A 21,804-nucleotide genomic window follows, 5' to 3' on the forward strand; every position below is an offset into this window, starting at 1 on the left:
ATGACCTAGAATCCAATGGGGCGTGGGGGTGGCCCACCCTTCTCCCCAGCTGGAAGGAAACCGCTTGGAGAATTCTCCCCGTGACTTATTCCCCCCTGGATTCTGGGATGAAGATGTTGCAACTTTCATTTCAGGTAGGCCCTCGATGGATTGTGCTGCGAGTGTCGGCTGTATTTTACAGGAGCAAAGAACAGCGGAACAAAAGGTAAGTGCAGCGTCAATAAGCCACACGGTAGCATCACGTAGATTAGGTATTGGACCTTCCACCCTAGAGACCTGTGTTGCCTTAAAGCTGTGGACACCTCCTAAATAATAACACACCCCACTAATAACATTCTATTTAGTGCTGGTTGATTCATTCCCTGGGTGCCGGCTGGCAGCTTTCCCCAGGGCTCTCCCCACCAACATTTGGTGCCTCCTGACCTTTCTTGCCCTCTCCCCACTCCCCCTCCTGACCAGCCCGTCCTCCGCGTGGAATGGCACAGAGCTGGTAGGTGGGTGGGATATTTGCGAAGCCGCTCACAGGCGGAGTGAGGTCGATCTCCTGTGGGTCAACGGGAGACCTGAGAGTGAAATTTTGCAGCAGAGAAGTTAGGAAGATGAAGAGCTCCGTGCGTGCCAGGCCTGCCCCAGCGCAGATCCGTTTCCCTGCCAAGAGAGAGAGGAGGAGTCAGCCATTGCGAAATTAGCAGGCCCCCTTCCACCCAGCGTTTGGTTCTGCAGAATTAACTACGAGGACGTCACAGAGTTCCTTCCTTGCAGCTCGCCACCATTTTACTAGACAGACCTTCACATCAGGGACACATTTCTTGCTTGGCGCTTTTTGGAGGTGGGGGTGGCTTGAGAGGGAAAGGGGTGCAAAATGAACCCACAAAAAGGAGTGAAGGCCAAGTCTTCAGGCGTATACCTATGAACCGTCAGTCTCAGAAGCCTAGCACTAAGACTAAGAACAGCCTTTTAAAAATTCAAATGTTTTTTCCTAATAATAAGCACTTTCTACAAACAGGAAAGTTTCTTCAGTTGCTCCAGCGTCCGCAGCGCCCGCCTCACCGCCTCAATGGTGGCACCAGCCCTGCCCCTATTTTTACTGCTCCACGTGCACATAATACTCCATGTGGAGCAGAAAAGGGGGGGAACTTCCCTGCCCTGCTATTTTGACGTGAGGAAATGGCTTGAGGGGGGAGGGGGGAGCCCCTCCTCCATCCGCTGAGGCATTCTGGGGCCATTTACAGTCTCCTTTATTTTAACAGCTGCTGTGTAGCTTCAGGGGACTCGAGTTGGAACAGAAATGTCACAAATTTAAAAGACTGATACAAAAAAAGATCTTGAGTGGTGAGAGACTGTGGTCCCATCTGGGCAGCACACCCAATGGCACCACCCTTGAACACATCCTTGCCGAGGCATCATGCCTCTGGCAGCAGGACCTTAGGCATAAAGTCAACCGGTAACACTGCATTATACCATGTTAGTTGTCTGCTTCTCAGGAGAGGCACAGAACCTGCACCCAGGAAAAAAACAGAAGAAGCAACCCTGTGCGTAACAAGGTCTGCTTGGATTTCTGATCACCACAACTGGAAAACTTCCACCAAGACTTTAATTTCTCCAGTGATGGGTGCTCGGACTCTGGAAAGCTCACACCCTGGAAATCTAGTTGGTCTTCAAAGTGCCACTGGACCCAAATTTTGCTCCTCTGTCCCAGGCCAACACAGCTAGCCACCTGAAACGATTTAATTCCTCTGCTTGCGCTTGTCATCCTTCAAATGGCCACGAGAGGGCAGCAGGCGCTGCCTTCTGCAAAGGCCAGCCCAGAGCTTGCCTTTTCCAGGAGCACAGCCCTGGATTCAGAGCTAAACCACACGAGACGAATTACACGAGGACGCTCAAGTGAAGGGAGACGCAATGTTATCCAGGAAGCGTAGTTCGAATTTCACTTCTCTCTACAGAGCCGTCAAAGATCGCTCCTCAGAGGGTTTGTTAAAAATTGACAGAGCCTTTGGGGATGCAACGAGGACATTAACAAACCCTCTGAGGAGCGATATTTGCCGGCTCTGTAGAGAGAAGTGAAATTCGAACTACGCTTCCTGGATAACATTGCGTCTCCCTTCAGTTGAGCGTCCTCGTGCCAGTTTGGGTACCTGTGGAGAAGGGAAGGAAGGCATCGTTCTTCTTGAAACGCCCTTGTTCATCCAAGAAATGACCAGGGTTGAATTTCTCTGGGTCACTGAAGCTACCGGGGTCTTTCAGCACCGAGGTCAACAAGGGAAAGACATTTGTTCCCTGCACATTTCAGAGGGTGGGGGGAGAAAGGGTACAGAGATGGTCAGAATGTGCATGCCCACTGCTGGCAGGATTTTCAGAATCAGAAGTAAGCCAGAGGTCTACACCCAGTAGTTTTGCATTGGAGACCACGCTGTGACCCCTCGCGATTTTAAGCTCAGGACAAATTACTCCTGTCTAATGCCCCCACCTTGGTGGTGTCTGCAGAAAGGCTAAAGAAGACAAAGGGGGGACACGATAGAGGTTCCTAAAATTATGCTTGGGGCGGAGAAATGGGGAGGGTGGAATAGAAATCCAAAGTAAACAAATAAATAAAATAATAGAGAGACCTCCCTCCTGTGATAGCAGAGCAAAGGGGCACCCAGTGAAGTGAGATGGGCAACAGATTCAGGGTGGGCCGATGGACTCTGCAAGTCCTTAAACGGTGGTATTCATTGCCAGTGGGTGCAGTTAGTGGCCACTTGCGTGGAAAGGGGATGAGGCAGAGTCACGGGCGGAAGGAAGGCCCTTCAGTGGCTACTAGCCATGGTGGTGACTAAAGAGAGCCTCCACACCCAGAGGCCATCAGCCTCCGAATGCTGGTGCTGAGAGAGAACCGCGGGGAAGGCCCCTGCAGCCGGTTTCTTGGTGCTCCAGGGCAACTGGCTGGCCCCTGCCTGAAAGAGGATACAGGAGGAGCTGGACTGCTACTCTGACCCAGCAGGGCTGTACCATGTTCTTTGTGGCAGGCCTGGGAGCTCCAAGGACTTTCCGTAGTGGGAAACCAGCCCCCTCCTCCGATCTGGCTGCCTCACCTTGGGCAACGTGTAGCCCCTGAACTGCACCGTCTGGGTAAGGGCGTGAGGAAGGTTCATAGGAATGACATCACTAAACCGCTGGATCTCGTGAATCACCGCATCTGTGTACGGCATCTGGGCCCGGTCCTCCATCACTGGCAGGCGGTTTTTCCCGATCACATCATCAATTTCTTGGAAGACTTTGGCTGTAGAGAGAACCAGAAGACGTCGTTGGGTTTGTCTATACTCGGGGTGCAGGAGAATGTCATGGGGGAATTATTGGTTCATCTTCAGCTTAGGCAGTCCAAACGGGTTTGTGCAACCTGCTGGCTGAAAACATGGCTTCTGAGCATGTTCAACTTACAGATGAAATCTGTGATAGTCAGTAATATTGATGTCAGTATTGCTGCATTTTGTCCAGAGGTTGGGGTTTAAAAGAAAGCTTTTTTCCTAAAGTGGAGCCTTGACCATTCCCACCCACCCCTCTTTTATGGCGATGACTCAGAACAGTTGGCCAGTGTTTCCTTCAATGGGTGGGGTTAGGAGATAAGGCCCTGAGCCCTTGAATGCTTTTGGGCAGTGCGCCAGGCTTATGGAAGGCGAGGGATTCCACAGCTGGGAAGTGGTGAGTTTCAAAAACAAAAATATGCCTGGCGTTTTCTAATCTCAAAAATTTGTTGTTATTTGCAGTTTTTGCTACCTCGCTGTTTTTCCTGACATGAGACCAAGTCAAAGCAAATAAATTAACATCAGTTATGCAACCATTGACATAATTTCCATGATGGACTAAAAATGATGGGAGTAAAAAAAAGGCCCAGAAAAGTCACAAACAAAACAACTTTGATTGTTAAAGAAAATATTTTAGGCCTTTTCTGCTTCTGGTCCCATATCTCTTTGGATTTTCTTCCAAATTCCAGACACTTAACTCCCCCTCCAGAAAACCCGAAAAGGTATGGGTCCAAAAGTGGCAAAAATTGCCCATGCGAAAAAGGCCTTAGATGGGAATGTGAAAATATACGGTGGTGGTGGTAGAGAGTGCCCTCAAGTCAGAGTTGACTCGAAAGCCCGTGGTGGGGTTTTCATGGCAAGAGACCAACAGAGGTGGTTTACCATTGCCTGCCTCGTTGTCTTTGGAGTTCTCCCATCCAGTTACTAACCAAGGCAGACCCTGCTTAGCTTCTGAGATCCCACAAGATCAGGCTCACCTGGGCTATCCAGGACAGGATGAACATATACTGTAAAAGACCTGGAAATTGACAGGTTCATACATATCTGGTGGATTCAAATGGTTATCTGTCGGGGCTTCCCCAGATAGCTCTGGGAATTGTAGTTTATGAGGCTAGTGAGAATTAAAGGCCTCCAGCCCCTCATGGAGTGTTCCTGCACTGGACTCGCTATTATACAGATATGAATCAGGTTTAAATTTGTAGCGGCCACAAAGAACCCATTTTTCTCAGAAGGTTTGCAGGACGTGAGCAGGGCCCCCCCACCCCATAGTTCCTATTTGAGACACTTTAGTTTCTCTAGATGTGAATCAAACAAGGGTCATAAAACTGATATTTAAAGGTCTGTTTTTAAAAAATTCTATATTGACTCTTTTATGGCTGGAAAAAACCCTGAGTTTAACATTCAATGGACTTGAGCATCATTTCCTACTTTCTTTGTGGCAACTCAGCCGAAATCAAGACTCCAGAAGGACCCCTGTTGGTTCCTTCCTGAGTGGCCCCCCCAAAGCATCCAGCTTGAAAGGGCTCCTGGCACCTTCCTCCAGAAGAGCGTAAATGTCCCAAATGGGACCGTGCCCAGGAAGTGGCTTCATGCTTTCATGGGTGCACACGTCGGCTGCCATGCAGAGGCTGTGAGCCGAGCCTCAGGGCTGGTCTGGGTATGCCTGGCACCCACCCCTGCCCTTGCCCAGGGCTCAGCCCTCCTCATTCACCTTGGACCTCTGGGTACTTCATCAAAATCAGGAACCCAAACCGGAGCGTGGAGCTCACCGTCTCGGTCCCAGCGATGAAGAGGACGAGGACGGTCATGGCCAGCGTCTTGAGGTGAAACTCACTGGAAAGGTTTTTGCTTTCCTTGAACAAGATACAGAAATGGGTCCACATTCTCAACAGAACCGACTCACTCTCAAAGTGAACAATAGACCTGGCATTCAACACGATGGGACAAAAATCACTGCTACGCCTCCTCCTCGACCATGGTTGACTCAGACCCGTTACAGTCCCTTCCGCTTTCCCTGCCTCCTTGTTTCTCTCCAGGTTTTGTAGTTCCCAGTCACCTGCTCTCATTTCGGAATGGAGCTGACCTGGCAGGGCCTCTGCCCTGTTGTTCCATTTGGTTTGGTTTTTAATGCCCACATTTGGATGGAGTGCCGTGCCCGGTTTCTGGGCATCTCTGTTGGCCTCCTCTGGGTCAGGGATGTGCCTGCCATGTCCCTGGGAAGACACTGCACCCCAGTGCAACCCTTCCCCCACGGGGCTTGCCCAGTGCGCCACACTCCTTGGGTCTCTCAGCAGCACCCTGCACGGAAAGGATCCTCACCCAGTCCTCTGTCCCAACTGCTCTTTTGCGGCGCTTCACCGAGGCACGTGCGTGTCTCAAGCGCAAGAGGGAAAAGGTGGCAGCAGAGATTGCAGGGCTGATCTGGGGACCCCAGAATGGAGGCACCGGGTGGGCTGCAGACCCTGCTTAGTAACCCGATCCTGAAAGTAGCTCAAGAAATTCCTCTAGCTAAACTGAAGGCAGAGTGGAATGGGGAGCAAAAATTCTGGAGAGGGGAAAGAAGCCCTTCCTAGAAGCGGCTGACCTCTTCCTCCTCTTTGCAGGAGGGGAAAATCCCCTTTCAGCAACAAGCCTGCACCACTGACAATGGCTAGCCCTCTCAGGGGGGTTTATTGCATCTCAAGTATTCTTGCATTAGCCCTCTGTTAGGGAATTTTTGTAACCTTTGACCCAAATATGGGTATTCTATTGAAGCAGACCTTTTTACACAGAAGCTAGAATCCTTCATAAAGGGAACATTGTTCCTTTAGATTAGAAGCCCTCAAATTGAAAGTCATAGTAACGTTCCCGTAATGACAGGGATGTCAACATTCTTTGTTTTCCTTTTCTCTAATCAAGAAATAGCCTTGAAAAACAGTGTCTCAGGGAGGTTCTTACGCACATTGCAAGAAGTAAGGCGCCATACTTTTCGCCATGTTTATATCAGGAAGAATTTACTATCTTGTCATCCAGACCCATCAGGTGCCATAATCCCTGAAAGCAGCATTTCCAAAGAATCATTTGTATAAACCTTGTGTTAACCTTTGATTTTGTATTGTGTAAACAATTAGCTTTGAAAGGTATGTAAAGTTCTCTGCTGGGACTGATCTTTCTGCTTGCGTTGGAGCTGGCATTGCATCTGGGTTTTATTGTTAATAAGGCTCATTCTCCTTTATGGATCACTATTTTGGTGTCTTAGTTAATTGTGGGTGACAGCTGTTAGGAAATGGAATCTAAACGCAGAGTGCCTTCAAGCAATTTCTCCTTAACACCCTCACGACATCCTTATAAGGCAGGCCAGAATGATCACCCATGCAACAATGGCCTTGTGTGCTCCTGGCCCCACAGTCCCATGGCACTCTCCCTGTCCCAGATCGGAAAAATACCTTTTCCATTTGGATGAGGAAACAGTCGATAAAGTCGCGAGGGTCGTCAGGGTCAAGCGATGCCTCATTCACCTTGATCCTCTCTGCCACAAAATCACGAATGTCACTGAGATTCCGGAATAACTGCTGGTGGGGGCCCGGCAGGTACTTCATGATCCACGAAAACATCTCGTACAGCTGTGGGCAAGGATGGGAAATCAAGATCCGTCATGTTCCTGCCAACTCTTCATGTAACCTTGGACACCATGAAGGGGACCCCACCATCTTCCCTAGCGGATGGTGGAACGTGCTTCTGTGAGATTGTGTGCAGAGGTTCACTTTGTATTGTGCAAAGATTGTGGCCATCGCTCTGCCCTCCTCCGCTGCCAACAGGAAGGAGGGAAGCACCTTTGACGGATTTTTGTATCGAGCTCCATCCGTCCCCAAAAGATTCTCTGCCCCCCCCCCCCGCCACACACACCTACTCCGGTACTTTGACTGTAGACTGTTCTCCACGGCCCCTCTTGGTGTCTAGATTCAGGTGTGTAGTTGTGTTAGTCTGGGGCAGTGGAACAAAATTCAAGCCTGGCAACACCTCAAAGAACAACAACATTTTTGGGGGGTATAAGCTTTTGTGAATGAAAGCTCACTTTGTCAGAGACTCACAAAAGCTTATTCCCTGGAAAATTTTGTTGTTCTTTAAGGTGCTACTGAGCTTGAATTTTGTTCTTAATATCTAGAACTGTCTTGAGCCGCCCCTTAGTCAAACTGCCACACCTGCAGACCCTTCCTAAATTGGTGGGTGGGGGGGGTCAGAGCAGTTACGGGACTCAGCTTGTGCTCCCCTCTGCGGAGAGTTCCCAGTGCCAGAGCTGCGTGCAACCCAGCCCTCCATGGCGCTTCATGGTTGCGTTTTTTAGAAAGGGAGCAGGAAGGAGGGAGGCCCCTTGGACGGATTATTGTATCCCACCCAGCCAGGACATACCTGGCCCCAGGTGCCACTCATCACCACAAAGTTCTCGTTTATCTTGGTCAACAAGGTCAGGAAGTCTTTGTCCTGGTAGTCAAAGCGCTGGCCAAACATAATGGAGCAGATGACGTTGGAGACAGAACGGCTGAGGAAGAACGTGGGGTCGAAGGGTACACCTGGAGGGGGGAGTCAGCCGTGAGGAGAAGCAAGGCAGCCCCTTCTTCCCTGCAGGGTTGGGGCTTGGCCAGCCAGCCAGGCCCCCTCCCTGACTCTCATGTGCCCAAAACATTTCTTTGTTGCTCTGGAGGGTACAGCAGTCTCATCCTGTCATACTTCTAAGTGAACACGTGACAAGAGATGAGGGGAAATGGGGGGCAAATACACTTCTGACCCTCAAGAAGAATACGCAAAAGTTACGGGAGAGTAGGGATGGACGGGGGAGGAGCAGAGGCCTAGGATGGGGGGGGGGCAGCAGGGAAGCCATTTTGTGGGGCATCCCAGAGGGAAACTGCAGGAAAAGCTTTTGACAGGAATATTTTGTAAGTGAATTCTCCATTTCGCAAGAGAACCCATTTGATGTAATACTAGAGGTTTTAGTTCATATCAGGGCCCTTTTTCAGGGGCACACACACACCTGTATGTAGCACAGACCCCTCTTTATGGAGTACCAGACCTCTTAATGGTGTACTGGCATCTCTTAGGCATTCAGGCCTTGGTCTGAGATGGGAGAACATCTTGAGTACCGGCACCCCTTTTTAAAGAAGAAAAGCTCTGATTTATATTTCCTGGAAGGTTTTCAGTGGTTCTGTTTTGTGAAATCTTCTTTAGGCAGAATTGTACATTGCACAATCACGTTCAGACCATCCTTCTATTCCATTTTTATCTTGTTACATAACTGTGTGTGTGATTTTTATCCTCTATCATTTCATAGGAGAGAGGTAATGTATCTTTGGGTTCTATACAAGAGATTTAGTTGTTTTCTTTCAAAAAACAAAAAGGTTATTCTTTTCATGGCACATACGAAGTTTGTTTCTTAAAAGGAAATGCATTTACTTTTTGTCAACTAGAAAATTGTGATAACTTTTATATAGAAAAAAGGGTTGTCTTGAATGTGTGTGTGAATGAGGGGGAAATTTGCTCTGGCAAAGAAAAAATTAAACATTCCAGATTTGGATCAGTGATAATAAAGAGAGAGCAGAAAAAGAAACGGCCAAAGAGGGAGGGCGAAGCCAGGCACAAGGCTGGGAGGTCCCTGCCCAGAGCTCCCATGTCTTTTTTTCTCTCTCTCTCTCTCATTAGCAGCTGTGCCAATTTTTGATTTGGATTGGGACCAGGGGAGGGAGAGTTCGCCCTTTGCCCGGTCCCGTTTTCCTGAGCTGGAATGACTTCATGGAGCTGCGGAGGTCTGCGCTGGGGCAGAGAGAGACAGGCAAGAACGACCCCCAACCGCCCACCCTCTGAGAAGTCCAGAGATTGTAGAAATAGCCTCTCCCCCAATATCTCCGTAAAGGAAGCTGGCAAGGTAGGCCCAACCCTTCGTTTTCCTGAATTCCTCCACTAGGAAGTGGGCCTCCTCCTGGATCCGCTCCTCAACGGAACGCTTCCCCATCCCAAAATTCCGCAGGGTGTTGAGGGTGAACCGGCGGAGCTGTTTCCATCGCTCTCCGTTGGCAAAGGCAATCCCTGGAAGCATAAATTGGAACAATGTCATCAGTCAGGGACAGCAAGAAACGTCAGATGTGACCAGGGCTCTTTTTCTGGGAAAAGAGGTGGTGGAACTCAGTGGTGGAACACAGGACCACACAATGACGTAACTTTGGGTCAGCTGGAACGGGGGGGGGGGGGCTTAACGTTTAAATTGCCGTCGGTGGAAATGGTCACATGGCCAGTGGCGTGGAGGGCAATCTAAACTCCCCTCTGTCTGGAGATCAGGGGGTGGGGCCACTGGCCATGTGACCATTTTCAAGAGGTGCCGGAACTCCATTCCACCACGTTCCAGCTGAAAAAAAGCCCTGGGTGTGACTAATTCCACTCTTAAGACAGTAGAATAGAGCAAGAGACCAGTAGCACCTATAAGACTAAGAAAATTTATTGCAGGGTATGAGCTTTTGGGTCTCACAAAAGCTCATACCTTACAATAAATTTTGTTAGGCTTATAGGTGCTACTGGTCTCTTGCTCTTTTCTGCTGCTACAGACAGACTAACACGGCTACCCACCTTGATCCACCCTTAAAGGTAAGTGCCCCTTGATGCAACACCTCACGGTTCTATCAGGTTTAAGCAATCAGGAAAAAAGAACCTTTAAAACAGAAAGACTTTGCCTGGATCATAGCAAAGGTTCCAAGCCAACATCCATCCTTTGAGAGGAAGTCCCCTGTGAGGTGCAGCTACAGAAACGGTCTTCCCCTGCTTGAGTAGCCCCTGGCAGGGCTTCCCAAGTGAACTGATGACACAGGAAAGGGATTCAGACAATGGTCTCCAGGGCCAGTTTGGTGTCGTGGTTAAGAGCGGCAGGACTCAAATCTGGAGAGCCAGGTTTGACTCCCACTCATCCTCTCGAAGCCAGCTGGGTGACCTTGGGTCAGTCACAGCTCTCTCAGGGCTCTCTCAGCCCCGCCCACCTCACAGGGTGATTGGCATGATAATAATAACACACTTTGTAAACTGCTCCGAGTGTTGCATTAAGTTGTCCTGAAGGGCGGTATACAAATCGAACATTATTAGGGATGACAAAGTTCGTGGGGCAGGGAGAGGAGACTGTCGGGTCTCGCGTGGCTTTAGGGCATTAAATGTTAGAACTGTGCTTGGGAGTGAACTGGGGGCAAGAATTTAAGGGCCTCCCCTGGGCAGGCTCAGATCAGCACTTAAAACACGTTGATTCCAGGGCAACTGGAAAATTCATTGGTGAACCACAGTATTTACTCAAACGCAAGACTCTACTTTTTCCCCAGGTATGGCATAAAAAAGAGAAGTTAGTTATACATTTGCAAAAAAATTTACATTTATGTCCTGTAATAATTTTTTTGTTTTGTTTGTGTGTAACATTTTTAAGGGGGCCGTCTGACATGCAGGTTCACCTGCCTTTCAAGTGAACACGGTGCCTGCAGCTGGATTGCTTTTGTCGTGTGCGTGTGTGTGTGCGCGCGCGCGTGCGCGCGCGATTCTAGCTCTTGTACGTTTCATTTGGATTTTTCTGCCTGCCTTTGGAACTCACCCAAACCCTGGACAAAGTCGTCCACGGTGGCCAGGTAGCCTCTCCCACTGAACTCTTCCGCAAAATCCACCAAGGCTTCCTTGACTGCCTCGTACCCGTGAAGGACGACCACCCGCCGAGGGCCCAAGTGAACCGTGTATACGGGCCCGTATCGATCGCTCAGCTGCAAAAGGAACCAGAAAAGGGCACGTTTTGGTAGGCCGTGTGTGTCCAACCCAGCGCTGCCTGCTCCGAGTGGCAGAGGCAGGTGTCCGCTGACACTTGCTCCCCAGGACTGCACCTGGGACCTTGAGCGTGTCCAGAGTGGAGCTATGACCCCTTCTGGTTTCAATGGGCCTGATCCTCTGAGTGCTCACCCCAACAGGCCACAAGCACAACAACAGAGTGTGACGAGCAGCTGATTGTGTGTGGCTGTTTTTGATACTCTTATGTTCTCTGCACAAACAACACTGGTGAATCAGCAGCCTTAGGCTGGCTCAAGAAATGCCTACATACTTTGAGTTCCAGCAGCTTATCTTTGTTCTCGCCCCCCTTCCCACAAGCAACCCAACCCATAAGGCCAACTCTTGTCTGTCCCCAGAAAGATCCACACCCAACCAACGCTGCGACATGCCTACACAGCTTCAGAGTGGTAACCTGATCCCCTCTCAAAGCTCTGCACCCCTTGGGAATAGGCGCGTCCAGGTAATTCAATCCCCACCTCACCTGTGCACACCCTGAGCACGTGTTCATCTTCTTGTAGCCAGAGGAGGGAATTAATCCCAGTTTGTCCCAGTTTGTGGCCCAGTTTTGCTTAATTAAACAGATCTCGACAATTTCAGGTGGGAATTGTTTATCTGAATTTGGTTAGTTGGTTTTCTCTCTCTTTCCCATATGACAAGCACTTTGTAAACAGAAGAAACAATGAAATCTGTGACCAAAATGGAGGGGTGGAAAGAGAAGGGGAAGGAAAAGACAAAGGAAATCCAAGGCAAAGGAAAAGACAAGTTGAGTTGCAAAACGTTTCTTGAAAAGGAAACTGCAGCAGAGCTCTTCAGTTGCTCAGGACAGGGTAAGAAGATGGGGTAGAGTCTTTGCACAAGACAGGCAGGTGAAGAAAGGGCCCTGAAGGGAAAAAGCAGAAGGGAAGGGCCCAGAAGGCGAAACCTGCCCACCTCTCTGGCTGGAGTGGATCTTTTTGCTTTCTGGAGCACCCAAATGCCCTTTGGAAAGGAATGCAAGTTTGTGATCCTCCCGGTCCCACGGGGGCATTTGTTCCCATCCCGTTTCTGGCAGAAGGACAGGCAAGGAGTGTCCCGGCTTACCTTCTTGAAGGACTTCAGGATGTCATCGGCCTTCAGTTCCAAGAGGTTTCCCAGGACGGGGAGGGGTGTGGGGCCTGGGGGCAGGTGCCTCCTCTGTGCCATTTGGCTCCATGCTGAGATGAGAACTGAGATGGAAATGCAAATGATCAGCAGAAGCAAGAGGCTTTCGCCCAGCTCCATCATGCCCAAGAACACTGGCTGCCCCTTTATCTCGGGGACTCATGGAAGTAACAGTCACACCCCGCCTAACATGGGACCAATACCATAAAAGAGGGATTGGTGCAAAACCTGGAAATCCACTCCTTTAACAGCAAACTTATCTCTTTGATAGACGCAATTCGGGCCCAGCCCAAGGCATTTTGCAGGTGGCAATTTGCCTCTAGCCACCAGCTACCGGCCTGTACACTTCCTGGCTCACAAGGTTCCTCTCCTCCAGCTGCTGCATTGGTCTTCAGAGTGGCTGTGAAGATGTTTTTCCTGAATGGGGTATGAGGATATTTATTTCCCACAGTGCTGGCCCATCAGGCTGCTCAGGGCCTGTGGAAGCTGGGTAACTTGGAGGAGATGCGAAGGGCGATCTCCCGTCCTCCTCATGCAAAAGCTGCGATCCTGACTCTGCCTTCGGTTCGGACCATTCCCCTGGGCTAAGCTGTCTCTATCCCATAGTTGGCAACTGCAGTAACCTGTCCAAGAGCTGCATTTACTAGTCAAAGGCATCATTTTGCAAGACAACTCAGCTCTTTTGCCAAAACAACGAGGGTTGCCAACTACAGCTTTGGGAAGTTCCAGGAGATTGGGGGACTGAGCCCAGGGAGGGCAGGGTCTGGGGAAGGGAAGGACCTCATTCCAATCAAAAGCTTTTCCTGCCGTTCCCCTCTGGGGTGATCTACAAAATAGCTTCCTTGCTGCCAGGGGTTAGCAGCTCCTGGAAGGAAATTGCTGGAGATTTCAGGGGCAGAGCCTGCAGAGGGCATGGTTCGGGGAAGGGAGAGATCTCAGCAGGGTCTAATGCCAAACCACCCACCTCCCAAAGCTTCCATGTTCTCCAGGAGAATTGATCGCTGCCACCTGCAGACCAGTTGCAATTCCTAGCGATTACCAGGCCCCACCTGGAGATTGGCAACCCCAACCCCCCACAGCCATTCTGCTAAAGATCAGAGCCCCTGACTGGCACCACAGACAAGCTGGGATAAATTCCCAAGAACTAAATCTGCCATTCTGCCTTAAAGCATGGATTCTTGTTCCTGTTCACACCTGTGCAGAAAAAGAGACCAGTGCCGGGCTTTTCAAGTATGAGAAGAAAAGACCACCTGATGGATCTTCCTGCATTCTTTCAACAGGGAAGGAAAATGATGACCTTCTGCCCCCATTTAACTTTCTCTGCTTAAAAAAAATGCTTTGTCATCATCACCCCCCCAGCTTATAACAGCCGGGTGGTAAACATTCAGCCTGTGTTTGCCCTCTGCATTTGGTGGAGGATTGATAGTCCTTGAGAAGGGCAGTGGACTGGAGAGAGCAAACATCGGCCTCTTCACCCTTGGCTGGCAGCAAAAGTGAGAGGCGTAACAGGAGCTGCCTCTGTGGGGCCTGGCATGAGAAGGTGCCCGAGAGGAGGCCTGCAGCCAAAGGGGCAGCTGCGGAGGCCGGCGGGCAGAAGGGGTGGGGATCATTCAGGGGGGCACAAACTCCCGTGGAAATGTTGCCTAGGAGGGACGTGGAGGGAAGATCCGCAAACCTCTCCCGTTTCGCCAGCAACACTTCAGAACACTTCCGACTCTTCAAGTCCAAACTCCCAACCCAGAATGCTTTAAAGTTATTAATGTCAACAATTTTGATTTGGGTAACGGACAGATATTATTCATTATTATTGGAAATATTTATACCTTGCACCCTCAATAAAGTATTTATGTAAAACTATAGAATGCAGCAACATGAAATCAACATAAACATATTAATTTAGTCATCCAAAGGGCAAAGAACAGAAAAACTGTAAAAAGTAATAGTGACAACATTTGATTTGAAACCATCAATACATAAGAGAGCCAATAGAAAGGAAATGATGCTCCACTCATTTCTCTCTCCCTCCCTCCCTAGAGGAACAAGGCAAGAGAGTACACCTTTTAAGAGGCTTGAGAAAATAATGGAGCTTTTTCTTGGCACCTGAAGGACCGCAGAGCGGTGCCAGGAGCATTTCAGTGGCGCTCCAGACTCTTAGGGCACAAGCGAGGAGGCTCCATCCCTGCTGGGGCTCCCCACCTCACTTTGGCCACTGGGGCCAGGTCGAGTAAGGCCTTGGGCTGAAACCTTAGCCAGGGGCCAGTCCCCAATGGGAGAAGGCCAGACCACGCCAGACTTGACCGGAGGCAACCAGGCACATTCCAGCCAGCCCATTTGGCTCAGGTCCTGATTGCCAGTCTCAGACAGGGAGGCAGCCTCCTCAATTTCCCAGGCTCTTGGTGGCGGTTGGCAGGTTGCTGCAACCTGGACCTTCCTAAAAGCCCAGCACAGTGCAACCGGCTCTTCACCCAGGCATAGGGTGGGTCGCCAGGTCTGCTCACCCTCCTGGTGGGGGGGAACGGGACACTTACCTGGTCTTTGCTCACAAATCAGCCCAGTGTAAAGCACGGGAGCGTTCTTGGGGCGGCGCAATGACATCATTCCCAGGAAGTGACATCACCATGCTGCGCGGGGAGTGTGCCTGGGAGGCCTTTCCCCCCTGCCACCCAGATGAGTGATGGCGGTGGCAGAGCGGGGGAGCGGGGGATCCCTGCCCCCACTGGGGACCCGGTAACTCTACACAGGAGCATTCTCACACAGCCCAATTAAGTCCTACCCCTCCACTTAGGGTTCCCAGGTCCTCTTTCCCTCCCTGCAGCAGTGAGGGGGAGGGGGGTGAGATCCAGCACTTATGTGTCTGTTGCCCTCATGCACAAAGCACGCACGGGCTCCCCATGTGGCGTGATGACATCACTTCCCTGAGTGACATCACCATGCAGGGCCTGGAAGGGCTCCCTGGGCCTGGGCAGTGATGTCACTCCTGGGCAGGAAGTGATCTGGCTGTGCTGGGAGCGTGCCCAGGGGGCCTGTTCCCTTGGCCTTTCCCCCCACCGGCCAGGAAGGGTCGCTAGGTCCCTCAGCCCTCCCGGCAGGAGGATTGGCACCTGGCACTTACCTTTTGCTAGCTCCGTGTACACCTCTGTTCACATGCTCTAGAGCTGTGCATGGTGACATCACTTCCAGAAGTGATGTCATCACACTGGCCGTGCTGCGCTGTCACTTCTGTGATGTCTTCGTGCCAGCCGTGAGAGCAGTCCTGCGCTCAGCCTGGGACCGATTTGGCCCTTTGGGGCCCAAATCAGCCCCAAATGAAGCGTGGGGACACTCCCATGGCCAGTGCAATGATGTCACTTACGGAAGAGACAGCGCTGCGCTGGTTGGGAGCGCGCACGCACAGCACGCACTCTTGAGGTGCCTGCTGGGAGTTTGCCCACCACCCACGGGCACCTGGGAACTCTACGGCCAGGGGAGTGGTGATGGGTGAGAGAGGCTGGGAGTGGGGACTCCCTAGCCTCCCCTGGGGGACCTGGCAGCCCAAGGATGGGGCTGGGGGCGGGGTTGCCCAGCGGGGCTTCTACTGGCCATTGGAGATTTGATTGGCTCAAAGATTTTTAAAAACATTGGTTTGGCAGAAGCCGCTTCCACAGCACAAAGTTTTTTGCTGCGTGACAGAAGGTAAGCTGCAGCAGCCATTTTGTGGCAGCCATTTTGTTGCTGTGCCCCCGACCCTGTGTCAGAATTCCAAATGTGCCCACAGCCTCACAAAGGCTGGGGACCCTTGCTGTAGACAATAGTTTTAGTAGACAGTTAAATCAGCCTCAACTCATATAAATCAGTCACACTTTCTTTAACAAAGAAAACCCAATTTGGTATTCATGATTAAAATGGCTGCCGATCTGTTTGGAACAGCAGAGTTTCAGCACAAAGGCCCCATGCAAAGCTGTTCGGCAGGCATGCGAGATATTTGGTGGCAAGCCAAACTGCCCCTGTGAAGGACTCATGGCTGATGGCCAGAGCAGAACACTGCAAAGGCACCTCTGGGTCACGGGTGCCACCAAACTTGTGGCATCTGAAGTAGCAACCAACACTTGAACCATGCAACAAAGGGGCTGGGCAAGGGGGGGGGACACATTGTTTAAATCTTTCAAGGTACAGTCATTGCCTGCAAGCAACCTCTCTGCCATGCTCTGACCCCTCACACCTTCTGGGCACTCTTCAAAGGTCTTAATTTTAAACATGAAATGGAATAATATGTAGCATTCCTGTAGCTCTCTCAGTGTTCAAAGCACTTTATGTATCTTGTCACAATAATCCTTGCAACACCCCTCTAAGGCAGGCTTGACAGCTTAAATCATGCTTGATGGATGTCAATATTTTAGGAAGAAGAATAAATTAAGAAAGCTGTGAGATTCTGCAGCTTCCTGCTGGCCGGCCAGCACGGTTCAGATGTGTTGTATTTTGCATTTCACCACTGATTAATTCGTGGGAGTCTCACACCCCCCGGCTTCAAATCCAGTCAGCTCTCATCAACCCCACTGCATCCGTCTAAGGCTGCTCAATGCTGAATTCCACTGCATGTCACCTAAAATGCACTCCCCTATTAAATATGATTGCAAGCGCGCCAGTGATCAAATGCAGTGGATCACTGGCAGTATAGCTGAGTATGTCGGGGTGTGACTCATGCATCCGTCATTGGGTCACCTCGGAGGTCTCCTGCTTTTCTGTGGGTCCCTTGAAATATCCCTTCCTCCCAAGCTTGGCCCTGGCCATAATTTTTGCAGAGAAGGCCCCTAGGCTGAGAGAGGGCAGCTTGCCAAAGCTCTTGTGTTGCATTCATGCAGAAGCAGGGATTGAAGCCCTCTCAGAGGGCAAGTCAGTTCCCTTCGGATTTCTTTTTGCCACTGATTAACTCGTGACAGGTTCATGCGATGTGGCAGCTGACAAAGAGTGGAAGAAAGGTGAGCCTCGCCCAGCAAGAAGCCAGTGGAGAGGGTGGAGAGCCAGGTCCTGGCAGGCCGAGTGGCAAGAGTCTGAAAAGAAGGCTTAGTTTGCATGCCAAGGGCCAAAAGGCCAGATTTGCAGAAGAGGCAGGCAAACAAAGACGCTTGTGGCAACTGAAGGCAACTCACAAGTTCGTGATGGGGCCAGCGTTGGTGAGTCAGCATTCCGTGTCCCAAGACCGTGTGCGTTCTTGTGGCTGCAGCAGACCAACCCGGCAACTCCTTTGGAAAATGTGTTTCAGGAACAGCCTGTGTTTTAAGTGAAAGGACAGTTGCCCCAGCACGATCCCAAGGAGCCCCTTCACACGAGCATCTTCATTGTTCAAGTGACAAGACGTGTGTGTGAACGGACAGGTATCTATTGCCACTGACAGAATTTTCCGTCGTTGCTGCACAGCTGCTCCATGGCAGTGCTATTCCTGAGAGTCCAGTTCACACCTTTGGAGTGAAAGGAAATGAGCTGTTGCAACAGGCACATGAGAACTAGCACAAAGGGTGCCCCAAAGCACCCCCTCGAGGCTGCAGTTCATCACCGCAAGGGTGCCTGCAGAGGGAGGGGTCAGGCGAGACCCCCCTGCTCTGGACCACTCTCCTTAATGCTGTGCCAGATCCCAAGAATCCTGGCCTGCCTTTTGGGACTGAGGCAGTTTGCTGATCTTCTCTTATGAATGTAACTGGGCATTTGAAGTTGGCTTCCTAATCTGTTTTTATGTGCCCTGAATTTTTTGACATGGGAAATACTAGCAAAGCGATGGAATTCAGCTGCTCCTTTTAAAAACAGGCCCATGCACAAGTCTAAATTCTGGAGACTGGCCATGCAGGAACCATGCATCCCATCCGAACAGTCAGCTTGGTTTCTGTAAGGTCCACACAGAACCAAAGGGCACATCCTGACAGCGGCTTGATGTCCCATAAGCACAGGGAACTCGGCCGGGAAGCAGGAGCAGGTGCTGCAGAGGTGCTGGGCGGGAGGGGAGGGCAGGGGCTTCCATTTGCCTGCCTTCCTCCTTCCCTGGAGTTCCTGACCTGGGGGAGGAACCAGCAAGACCCTCTTCCACTGTAGTCCCCAGAACCCTCAGCAGCCGGCATGGGGAGGCGTGCTGCTCTGCCCCCCTGCCCCCCGCCGACACCCCCCTTCCCTTCTGAGGAGGGAATACAGCACCCCTGCCAGACTGACTGTCCTCGGGGGCAAGGCTCTGCCTGTCCAGATTTGGAGGCTGCCTGATCCAAGAAAATTGTCTGGTTGGAAGCCACAGAAAGGCAGAGGCCATGAAGCTCCGTTCCAGCATCGCCTGCGCCAGATTCATTCCCACAGCCTTTCAGATGGTGTTGGGGCTATTTGTTGTAGCAACCTCTGTCTAGTTGACTCTTTGGGGATTATTGCACCACTTGAATGCTATTGCTATGCAAGACCTCAAAATGACATCAGAATTCACCAGAAGAGGAAGTGGTGTGGACTGGGGCGGTGTGGGGGTTGGGGGTTGGGCTGGGGTCTGGAAGGGCTGGGGTTGGGTTCCTGCTCGGCTATGGGGTTCCTGGGTGACCTGCTTGGGCCAGTCATTGTCTCTTAGTCTGACCCTCCTCACAGGGTTGTTGTAAAGATAAAATGTTGAAGGGAGAACTGCGTTCACCACCCTGACCTCCTCGAAGGTGGGCTAAAGATGTCCCACAAGGACATATGGATGGAAAGTCAAGGCTCACCAGAACATTTCCCACAAAAAACAAAGCTCGGCCAGCTAACCTCCAACATCTGGTCTCTTCCGTAAGCCATCAACAGCAGCCACTTAACGCTCAACTCCAATGGTCAAATGTAAGTCATAAGGAGCCAACTGGGATCTACAAGTGAGTCAGGAGTAAGCCTGCCGTGAACCAGCTTTTGCCCCTGCCTTGCTCTCCCAGAGGCAGCTTGGGGGCTTCTGCGCTTTGCTTCAGCATCCAGGCGGCATTGGTGTCCAGTTCCCCCGCAAGCGGTTCAAGCATGGATCTCCTGGCTGCAGGGCCTCTGCCTTCATCCCTTAGTCTGGTTCAGTTGCTAGCCTGCCCCACCCCTGGGACTCAATGCAGGCTGCAGTTAAAAAAAACAGAAGATCTAGAACATCCCTTTAGAACTTGACAAATCCAGTTCAAACAAAAGTTTTCTAATTTCGTGAGAACCAAAGGCCTGATCTGGGCAGCGTGGGTTACATGTTGTCATCCACTTCCATTCCTTTCTCATGGATGTTGGAAACATCCCGTCTAGGATGACATCTGACAGGCTGCTGTTGTGCCCAGATTGGCAGATGCCAAAGCGGCACACAAAGGGCACAGATGAACTCTGAGTGGGGTAGAATCAGGAGGGCGGCTGAAGTGGCTCACCTGTAGGAATTGTGAGGGAAGCAGGGGGAAATGGGAGAGTAAGGAGGGGAAATCTTTCTGGGTCGGGACTTCTCTTCCAGATCTGTCCCCCTGAACTCATTGTCAGAGGGCCAGTTTCACAACCAGGTGGGCGTGCTTCAACATATCAGGTGAACTGAAAAATAAAATTGAAGAGTCTCTTGATGTGGTATGTGAGTTGGCCGGTACCAAAAGGCAGAAGGAGAAATCTCATGGCCCACAAAGCCAGCAGCGCAAATTGTCCACCAGGCCAGCGGGTCCCTTTTTCACAGTTTAGCTATTTGTAAGCACACCCAGCAATTGAAAGCCAGCTAGAGACATGGCTTCTCCTTGCCAGCCGTCTCTTCTGGTTTCAAAGCTTGGTGCTGAGCTTATAACAACAACACTGAATTTATATACTGCCCTTAGGACAACTGAATACCCACTCAGAGCAGTTTACAAAGTATGTTATTATTATCCCCACAACAAACACCCTTTTGACTTCCAAGAGAGTTGGAAGGACAGAGCCTGGGCCGTTTCCAGATGGCTTACCTGCCTCCGGAACATTGCGCCATCTTGCGGGGAAAACGCGAAATATCGCGTTTTCTCACGCGAGTTTTGCGTGACGTCGCGCGTTGTCGCGCAAAACTCGCGCAAGAAAACGTGATATTTCGCGTTTTCCCCGCAAGATGGCGCAACGTTCTGGAGGCAGATAAGCCGTCTGGAAACGGCCCTGGAGCCTGGATCCAAGAGCTGTCCAAATGAAGCAATCCTCAGAAGGGCCCAGAAAGCCGGCTTTGATGAAGTCCTGGCCACCTGCTCTGCTTCAGTGCCAGATCTGAGAAAGAGTAATTTAAAAATACAGCACGACCCCCCCACCAGTTACATTCTAAGAAGCACGGACTATCAAGACGGCTAAGATACACCTTAGGAATCCACCTAACCAGCAAGAACACACGACCTTGTTCTCTGGACTGAATATTCGCAATACTGGTTAACTAGGAAGGCGTCTATTAAATTTAGCAGGAGTTTACGAGATTAAGCACACAACATATTTGCCTATTGCGTAATACAGAAGGCGGTGCCAAACTGATGCCTGAATAAATACATCGAACCCGGCAAAATGAGCCAGGCCACCACATTGGGGAGAGGAGGAGGAGGAGAACGAGAGCAACTTCCAGCATGGAGCTGGCTAGCGCAGTCACTCTCTTGCTGGCCGTCTACCTTTCCTGCCTTGTCTTCATATCAGCCAGGAGGAAAAAGTCGTCCCACGGGAGGCTGCCCCCGGGCCCCACTCCCCTGCCCCTGGTAGGGAATTTCCTGCAGATCACGGCATCGGAAACCTGCAAGTCTCTCCTCAAGGTGAGTCTTGGAGAACCTCGGAATGGGACGCAAGGGCTTTGCCGGCTTAATTCAGCTTGGAGGAAATCACCAGGATTTGTGACAGGACCTGGCTGCCCATTTCCGCTCACCCTGTCCTCTGCCTGCTTTCCCCATCCCTTCTTGTCCATTCCTTTGCAGGCAACTCCAACATCCTGCCTATCTCTACCTTCCTCTGCTTGCCTCCGTATCCCTCCAGCCAGAGGGCTGTCGCTTTCCCTTTGGCCCTCCTCTCTTGCGTCTCTTCTTCTGTTTTGTGTCTCTCAGAATGGAACAGGTCCCACGATTCTCTCTTCCTGGGGCAATTTCACTTGGCTTAGGCCTCATACGCAAGCTTTCCAGCTTGGCCTTCTGGGAACCCCAAATGCTCGCTTATTCCTGTCCTGGTGTAAATTGGTCAAATGGTGGATTTTTTAGATCTGCTGAATGTTCGTATGGCCAGCTTTACAGACTGGCTGATGGAAAGTAAAAAGGAGATTGTAAAATGCCTGCCAAGTGGCGGCTGCAGCAGAACCTACCAGTCACTGTCCTATTAAAACTCGCTGCCTGCTTTGCAGGGTTGTGAGGACCGTTGAGATTTTGTGTGTCTGAGAAAGTGGCCTCTATGTCACGAATGCTTCTGCTTCAATAAATCGGTGCTGGTCTGCAGCAGAAGAGCAAGATTTCGGCCTGGTAGCACCTTACAGACCAACTAGATTTCTGGGGTATGAGCGTTGCGCTCCCTTTCAGATAAGTTTGAGCACTCAAACATGCCATAACGAGATTTTGGAGAGGCAGGGTATAAATCCTCCCCGTAAACAGATGCTAGATGTGATTACTGTTCATTTCACTTCCAAATAATC

General features: G+C 50.8%; 2 protein-coding genes across 3 annotated transcripts in view; one reads left to right on the top strand and one right to left on the bottom strand.

Moving 5' to 3' along the window:
• On the bottom strand, positions 1-13,261 carry LOC129343555 (cytochrome P450 2G1-like). 2 transcript variants are annotated; one of them, XM_054999824.1, is made up of 10 exons: positions 13,198-13,261; positions 12,174-12,298; positions 10,870-11,032; positions 9,189-9,338; positions 7,671-7,831; positions 6,707-6,883; positions 4,993-5,134; positions 3,072-3,259; positions 2,136-2,277; positions 1-648 (listed from the first exon to the last, which is right to left on the bottom strand). In XM_054999824.1, exons 1-10 carry the CDS (start codon positions 13,211-13,213, stop codon positions 356-358), a joined length of 1,557 nt encoding a protein of 518 aa, XP_054855799.1. In that variant the 5' UTR covers positions 13,214-13,261; the 3' UTR covers positions 1-355. The 2 variants fall into 2 exon arrangements, with proteins under 2 accessions (XP_054855799.1, XP_054855798.1); XM_054999823.1 differs by lacking the exon at positions 13,198-13,261 and having other exon boundaries at positions 12,174-12,412.
• The window catches only part of LOC129343556 (cytochrome P450 2G1-like), a 25,313-nt gene continuing 12,552 nt past the window's right edge, over positions 9,044-21,804 (top strand). The window contains exons 1-2 of the mRNA XM_054999825.1: positions 9,044-9,177; positions 20,658-20,944. Coding sequence (XP_054855800.1) covers positions 20,765-20,944 — 180 coding nt within the window. The 5' untranslated portion in view covers positions 9,044-9,177; positions 20,658-20,764. The remainder of the gene's footprint in view (positions 9,178-20,657; positions 20,945-21,804) is intronic.

The sequence above is a fragment of the Eublepharis macularius genome, chromosome 15 (genome assembly GCF_028583425.1).
Source record: "Eublepharis macularius isolate TG4126 chromosome 15, MPM_Emac_v1.0, whole genome shotgun sequence".
Taxonomy (NCBI): Eukaryota; Metazoa; Chordata; class Lepidosauria; order Squamata; family Eublepharidae; genus Eublepharis; species Eublepharis macularius.